The sequence below is a fragment of the Ciona intestinalis genome, chromosome 8 (genome assembly GCF_000224145.3).
Source record: "Ciona intestinalis chromosome 8, KH, whole genome shotgun sequence".
In the NCBI taxonomy this organism is placed as follows: Eukaryota; Metazoa; Chordata; class Ascidiacea; order Phlebobranchia; family Cionidae; genus Ciona; species Ciona intestinalis.
Genome location: NC_020173.2, coordinates 436,710 through 444,484, shown reverse-complemented (window position 1 = coordinate 444,484; position 7,775 = coordinate 436,710). Strand labels below are relative to the sequence as shown.

Genomic DNA, 7,775 nt, shown 5'->3' with positions numbered 1-7,775 from the left:
CGGTTGTTCGTTTGTCTTTATATTAGTACTGTATAACTATTAGTAGTAAGTCGTTAGTGGTGCCAGCAGGCAGAATTATGGAAAAGCGCAGTATAGGAAATTAAATAAGGCAAGTACATTGCGAACAACGAATCACAAGATGGCAAAGTAAACATTATAGATTCGATATGAATCAATATCGCAACTTCTTGTCATTCATTAAACGGCAGTACTAGATGAGGCATCATTAACAGAGTTCTCCGGTTTCAACTTTTTGATGGAAGTGAATTTAATTTTCACGGATTTGTCAGTACGTGTCATCGGAACTTCGATTATTTTGCATTTTCCTTCTAGACTGATGTCAGCTGTACGGACTAGCTCGAATATAAGAACTTTCAGGAACAGCATACCATAGTTTTTACCAGCGCACATCCGTGGACCTTTTCCGAACGGCAAGAAAGCGAAAGGGCTCTGCTGTTTCAAGCATTCGTGTGACTTGTCCTCACCAGACTTTTTAACGTCCGTGTTCTTGCAGGTGGAAGTAAAATGCTCCCCGGGTTCGAACTCGCACTTGGAGCCATTTTGCAAAACCTTTCCTGCGGCTTCTTCGTGCGTTAACCGAATGCTGTATATAATCTGCCAACCTTTGGGGATCTGGTAGCCCTGATAAAAGTAGGCACATATATAAATAATTCGCACCACAACTATTTTTAATACTAATCACTGATTAAACCCAGTTATCTATATGTTGGGTTGTGAAAGGCAACACCCAACAATTTGTGTTTCGCATGCCATCGTCTGAGGACATTTAATTAGTTTTGATTAAAGATTATTAATCAAACATTATTAAATAAACTGGCGATAATTTGCCCGAGGCCCCAGGTGTGGCAGACCAACGTGTATTCCTAAAACGTCCAAGATTTAATCACAACAACGTATCTCGGGTATCTAATGTAGTTAAACTGGGAAAGTGGTCACCTAAGCGGGAGCACATATCACGTTGGACTTTACCACACGCAAGATAACATTGATTCAAGGTTCCATCAATTAATAATTAAATGCATTCCTCCATCATTACTTACACCAAGCTCAAAAGTTTTTAAAGCCACACGCACAGCTCCCGGTATAGTAGGTGTGACGCGTAACGTCTCCTTGGCAACCAACTCAATAAAACGAAGAGACTGAATTCGCTCGACGTTAATCTCAGTTAAGGGGGTGTCCCATAAGCCGGCCGCTTTTATTTCCTCTCTGCATTGCTTAACGACCTAAATGCACGGATCGAAAACATATTTGTTTAAAAATAATTCTGTAGATTCTAGATATATCCTATTTACCCCATCATGTACGGGTTTACCACATAGTTACAGAAAATTTAACGAAAAGAATTACCTGTATATTGCTAAGTAAAAAACAAGTCACAGAACCTTACATTTTACAGTTACATGCTTTGTCCTAATATTGCTTGTTATTAGAATAATGCATATTTTCACTTTTTATAATCCAGCAGATGTGTATTAAGAGAACACATTTTGATTAAATTAATATTAACCGATACGATATGTCTCGTGATTTATTTATATTCACGTTGTAGTAAGGCGTAACCTATGTGTTTATGAAGCTTTTCAACAATTCACTCATACACCGATATCTCAAAATTTACCTGTGGGTTTTGACTCAAGTGGAAAGTTACCAGAGAGCATGAGCATTGGAGACTCTGTGTTCCTGCGAAGATGAACTCAAGCGACAAGTTTTGGAGATTACAAAGCTTGATCTCTGTCTCCCCCTCGCGGCGAGCAAATTTTAGAATGTTAAGTAGCACGCTCTCAAACTCGCCACCACTGTCACCAAAGAGCTCGTCGTCTGTTGCGTTGAATTTAGACTTAAGCTGCGATTCGAGTTTGTTAAAAATTAACTCCCGAGCTTTCAACCCCTGTAAGTAAAGTGTTCGAATTTAATAATTATAATAAAGTGGAATGGGGTGAGATGGGATATTTATGCACTTATTTCCCGACATTTTAAAAATAAGAATACTTTATGACTTTTAAGTGATACTATGTTTTTATGCTATTTAAGTGATACTATGTTTTTATGCGAGAACACAAAAAATATATATAAACACACATTGAGTAGTATAGCGATTTGTATACAGGCGGGGTAAATTGGGACCGTTCAAAATCCGTGGGTATTTTGATTAATAAGTGGATTTATTATTAGGAATACGCGTATATAACACGAAATAATATTTTACGCTCTATAAATCCAGTTTTAACGTTTTCTTGCTTGCCTGTACTTTATAGTTTAACATGTTACCTACTCTGTTTTATTGTAACTACATTACCATTTTATATGTGGTCGTATAATTGCATTACTATTTTAAATTCTAACCTATTTTTTTTTAACAACCTGAGAACACAAATAAACATACAAGCTGCATAATCAAACTCCGAACAGTTTTTATAAACCTTTCTCCACACTGTACTGGTTAACGTATACACACCGGCAGTCTATTATGCAGGTAGCGAAACTTTGTTGCAATTTCGAATCAATTCTCTTTTCCGCTACCAATCTTATCAATTTGTAACATGCCCTGTTTTACAAGATTTTGCAGTGATTATTTTTGAGCGACCGGTTGCAAAATAATCGAACACGATTCCCAACAGGGTTCAGCACAACTTTCTCATCAGTGATGGATAAATTAACGCGTCTGGTATTGATTCTCTTTACCGCCGTTAATTTTCGATACATAAACTACACTGTCGAAACATGTGTGGGCAGTTTTAATTCACATGGGAAAGTAAAAAAGCGAAATGAATATAAATATTTGTTTAAAATTCAACAACGTAAAATGTTAAACTAGATTGCATATCAGTTTGCTGTTTTAATCATTCAACTCTAAAAAAATTAAATTAGCGCGTATTTGTTTATACTTTCACTGCATTATAAATACCCGTTAATGTTCGTTATAGGGGTGTACAGCTGTACATGAAAATCTTCTAAATAACAGCAGCGTTTGCGAACCCAGCGAAAATATTTGACTTAGTTATAGGCTATGCTAACATTAGGAAAGACCAAGTGCAAATTTGCTTGCTATGAAACCGAATTGCTTTGGTGGTTTAACTTTGATCTTAGCATTGATGTAGCAAGAGTGCTGTTGTGGGGTTACGGCAAATAGAGGGTGTGAGCAAGCACAAAATACTCCCGGCACGATAGGGTATTTCATGCTCTGGGTATTTCAGGGTATTTCATGCTCTGTCGTGCGTGGCATTGGATCCTAATATACTTCAAAACTTTATATACCTATATCACTATAGTTCTTGTAAGGTAAGATGGTACATCTTTAGCACCCAACATCCACACATTCTGGTCGTGTTTTAAACAGTTAACAACGGTCACGAAAGTCGTCGGGTTTCAGTTTTATAGTTTTTTAAACATTCTTTGTTAAAATAAAATGGGACGAGAAAATACAAGTAAAGGTGTCCCATTTCCCCCCACCTTACTATACCCAATACTATATTATTCAACCATATAGCATTTCACCCTGCTCACACGTTACAGTATACTCTGGGCTTTGCAAATGGTCAATCCGTCAATGATTAAAAAATCAAGAATATGAAAATGGGCCGCATATTAACAATTAAACTCACCTTGTGAAACCCGAATCCAGGAAGATCCAATGGAAGACTGAGGATGCTGTTAATGATGTCATCCGCTGCCTGGATGTAAAGCTGAATGTCCGGATCATTAGATTTGATCCCAAGGAGAACAGTCATCATCGTTTTTGAGACCGCTTGCTTACATTTCTCAAGAATATGAACCGTACCTTGATCCACCCATTCCTGTAAAGCGACAGGTCGTTTGTTTGGAATATTTTAAATAAGCTTACATAAATTTAATGCTAACATACTGAAGTGGATAATATGGTGGAAGTCGTAAAAACACGCATTGGTATCTCAAAGTAAACGCTTGATATTGTGGACGACGAGTTGTAAAGAACTTATATTACTACAGAAGTTTAATTTCCGGTTACGGATCACATATGTCACATATAGGTTGTCACAGGTATTGAACTTCTATATCCTCGTATGACGCACAATTTACATTGGACTTTTCAGGAACTTTTCAAATTTTAATGTTAGGTTTGCCGTTGTCGTACAAACGTACATTGTGTCAATATAGGGTGATACATTGACAGTTCCAACAGACACATTATACAACCCCATAAGTTTGCTCATAGTCTGGCTGGATTAATTAGTCTCAGCCACAGCCAGGTTACAAACTTGTTTGAACCAACAACGATGTTAGGGTCCAGCTATTGTTGTAAATGTATTTAATAGAATCTTTATTGAGATCGTTGTTACCTTTACGTGTGCGGCCACTCCTGCCTGAATTACCGGGGCGTAAGTGCCGATATATTTTGGCGAAAACGCTTTTAGGGCAAGTCGCTTGATACGGCAATGTGTGGCGAGATCACCGTTTACGATGCCGTCAGTGCCCAGAATGCGTCTCGTTGTGCTTGGCCATCTTGTCTGTACCAAGGTACCTATTGGCAAGATTAAAAGAACGCCAGTTAAGCTTTGTCAACTGGCAAAAGGCACTCTAAAATACTCCTATTACCAAGAGCTTAAAGCATACCCTTATGTTTGCCAAAACACAACATTCCACATGTATTTCATTGCATGGCTGAGCATATAGAAGGCGTTTTATGTTAGCTTTTCGTCTTTATCTAGATTTGAAAGGTACAATTTTGGTTTTCTCGAAAACCTTAATGTATTTTCGTGTCCATAACACAACGGTACGCGGTATTTTAAAATGTTAACTACGATGCTATACACCCCGCATAACCTTCTACCTTCTCCGAGGACAATTTTTTTAACATGCTCCTCTCCGATCACAGCAACTGATGGGCTGCCAAACATGTGGGTTCTATAGATCTTTCCATACTTGCTCCTTCGTTGTCGTTGGTATTTTGCTCCCTGCGGCAGAAATATCAAAAGGTTGATCAAATCTTTCCAGATCTGGCGATAATACCACAGTATACTGAAGTGACTTCAGTATCTAACAATGCATGGAAGCGAAGTTATTTTAGTTAACATAACTTGCCATATTACCCTGCTATGGAAATGAACCTCAACACAAATATTTTAAACAGGGGAAAGCTGTTAGTAAAATAGCTAAATCGATTTCTTATTTTTGTTGTTCATACCAGTGATGACATTTTCTAAACTCGGGTGTTTTACATCGAGTTTTTGCGTTGTATCATAAATGTTATAACTTGCTTTGTATAGTGGGGTGGGGGAAGATGGGACACCTTTAGCACAAAATATATAAATATCCTGATCGTGTTTTAAACAATTAACAACGGTCTTTGAAAGTCGCGAGGACCAGGTTTTATAATTCTTTGAATGTTCTTTGTTTACTATTAAAACGTACGAGAAAATAGAATGAAAAGGTGTCCCATCTTCCCCCATCCTACTATATCATAAATGTTATAAGTTGCGTTGTATCATAAATGTTATAATCATTTTAAGAAACTTTTATTATTTACTTCGCTTTACGCGGAAGGCTTAAAATTGCTTTGCGGTTTTCGCAGCGTTTTGATGTCTATCTTAGTTTGTGCGCGGCAATATACCTACAACTTGAAAACCGCAAGGATTAAACTTTATGCAAACGGTGTTATAGAACCATAAAATGCAAATCGATAAGACATTTGTTTAAAGTTTACCTATTGAACGTATCTCCGTACCTTAACTTTCATTTGCAATAAAAATGTTGTATTTCCGTTGTGCAGCTGTATGTAGATAAATCCAAATATCCTGATCGTGTTTTAAACAATTAACATGATTAGGGGGTTGCAAGCACACGGTTAAATAATTCTTTGAATGTTTTTTGTTTACTACTATATAGAATGAAAACTCGTCCCATCTTCCCTCACCCTAATACAATGGTCGTTACATCAACGAAAATAGTCGTGAAACTAATAACAACGCGCGTTAAACTGCATTCGTTTGTTGATTGAACGCCATGAAAATGACGCTAAACCTGTCGACCCCCAGACAGTGTCAGCTTTTTAACCGCTTTTCAAATTAATCAAACCCACAAGTGCCCTAATCTGTCAAGGATGCTGATAAAGCCGGGAATAAAAGCTGAATGCTCTCCGGTACGTTTAATTATTATCCTGAAACCGCAGTCAAAGCTGCTGCTAAAAGCGGTCCCTTGGTAAACATACAATACCCTAAACGTCTGGCGTGAGATCGTAAATCTACAAATTTACCAGAAACATCGGTCTTTATAGAATTATAAAAAGGGTTTACGGTGCCTGGCAATACCAATTGTGGTATAGCTTCCATAAATAGTAAATTTGCCAACCTGTAGCACGTAACTGCGATGACTAAGCCTCAACAACATATCCGGCGTATCCGTTTTAGGGAAAAGTCATCACATAGCACCGCAGGCAGACGCCGAAATTTACTTCTTGGAATTACATTCGTCATATTTGCGATTTGCGTCAGCGAAACGAGACAACGACCCAAATTTTAATCGAACTGGGTTACCATGCCTCCCTTTCCCGAGTTAATGCTTTTAGCCGCGAAATGTTTGCGTAGTTAATGTCACAAGTAAATCACTACAGGTAACTTTAAATTGTAGTTAATGACTCAAGTAAAATCCATGGACAACAATAAAATATTATACTGTCGGGGACATTACACTTATTGATAAAATAAAACATAAACTTACCACCACAAAGAGATGAAACATTTCTCCGACTAGGGGAAACCCCATATTGCCCCGTGGAAGCGGAAGAGGACAACTGTGATCTTTCATCCGGACACACCGGATCTCCCAGAGGCAGCAAATGACATGCATCAAGAAACAGGGGACTCCGATGTACTTAATAAGGAAGAAGAGAAAGTAGAAGAAATCTTCGGATTCGAGGTAGTTGATGAGAGTTCTGTTGGATGGAACCTCCAAAGATGAGATGTTCGTAATTGCTTTTCTAATTCCTCCACCATCCGGATAAAGAAAAGAAGATTCTACCATGGTTTGACTGGACAGCGTTAAATTGATGGTCACTAACTCCTCGCTGGCTGCTGAACTGTTTACTCCCAACCTGGGTGACATCAAATCATTGATTGATTGGTCTGAAATAGTTACCAGCGAGCTAGCGAGCCAACTACTCGACGTGGAAAGACACTTTTCCAACAACGGCGATCTTTGTGAAGTGAGAACATTTTTGCAACGTAGCCCGGACGTCATTTCTTAAGCTGGGACAGCTACTTCCTTACGCGACGTTGTCTTTTCCAAATGGTCGAACAAATCGCATTAACTGATATGCTTCGGAAACGGTTTTCGCGCCTTCGCTGTTATACTGACAAATGCGCAAGGCGACGAGTGTCGATCAAAAATATAGACGCTCGTGTCTGGACTCCTTTTTTCACATCCGCTGACGCCACGCACCGACGCTGTTCGTTTTGTCAAAATTTGTTGATAAAGGGCGTGCGTGGACAGTTTCTACAGGCTCTCCATTAAATCGAACATTGGACGATAGATTAGAGCTATAGTTTGATGAGCTTTGGTTTGTAATCGAAAGTTTATTTTGTAACACTCGCAGAGACGGCCGGCTGCTATATTTAACCCACGGGTGCTAATCGGATCTTAAATTTGGCTAGCGTCGGCCAGTTGCGAGCTCTTCACGACACTCTGTACCACTTCCGACGTAGTTAAGTTGTCGTTTCGTCGACGGTCGGCCGCGAAGAAAACATGCCGACCAATTGGGTTTTTAACACTCGGAACACTAA

General features: G+C 38.7%; 1 protein-coding gene across 3 annotated transcripts; it reads right to left on the bottom strand.

Moving 5' to 3' along the window:
- LOC100185941 (cytochrome P450 26A1) lies at window positions 1-7,642 on the bottom strand. 3 transcript variants are annotated; one of them, XM_002123526.5, is made up of 7 exons: window positions 6,715-7,642; window positions 4,829-4,952; window positions 4,338-4,519; window positions 3,624-3,815; window positions 1,640-1,909; window positions 1,062-1,244; window positions 1-642 (listed from the first exon to the last, which is right to left on the bottom strand). In XM_002123526.5, the coding sequence occupies exons 1-7, from the start codon at window positions 7,231-7,233 to the stop codon at window positions 199-201; spliced, it is 1,914 nt and encodes a 637-aa protein (XP_002123562.1). In that variant the 5' UTR covers window positions 7,234-7,642; the 3' UTR covers window positions 1-198. The 3 variants fall into 3 exon arrangements, with proteins under 3 accessions (XP_002123562.1, XP_026691501.1, XP_026691502.1); XM_026835700.1 differs by lacking the exon at window positions 6,715-7,642 and adding an exon at window positions 6,346-6,589; XM_026835701.1 differs by lacking the exon at window positions 6,715-7,642 and adding an exon at window positions 5,723-5,872.
- Window positions 7,643-7,775: the final 133 nt, after the last annotated feature.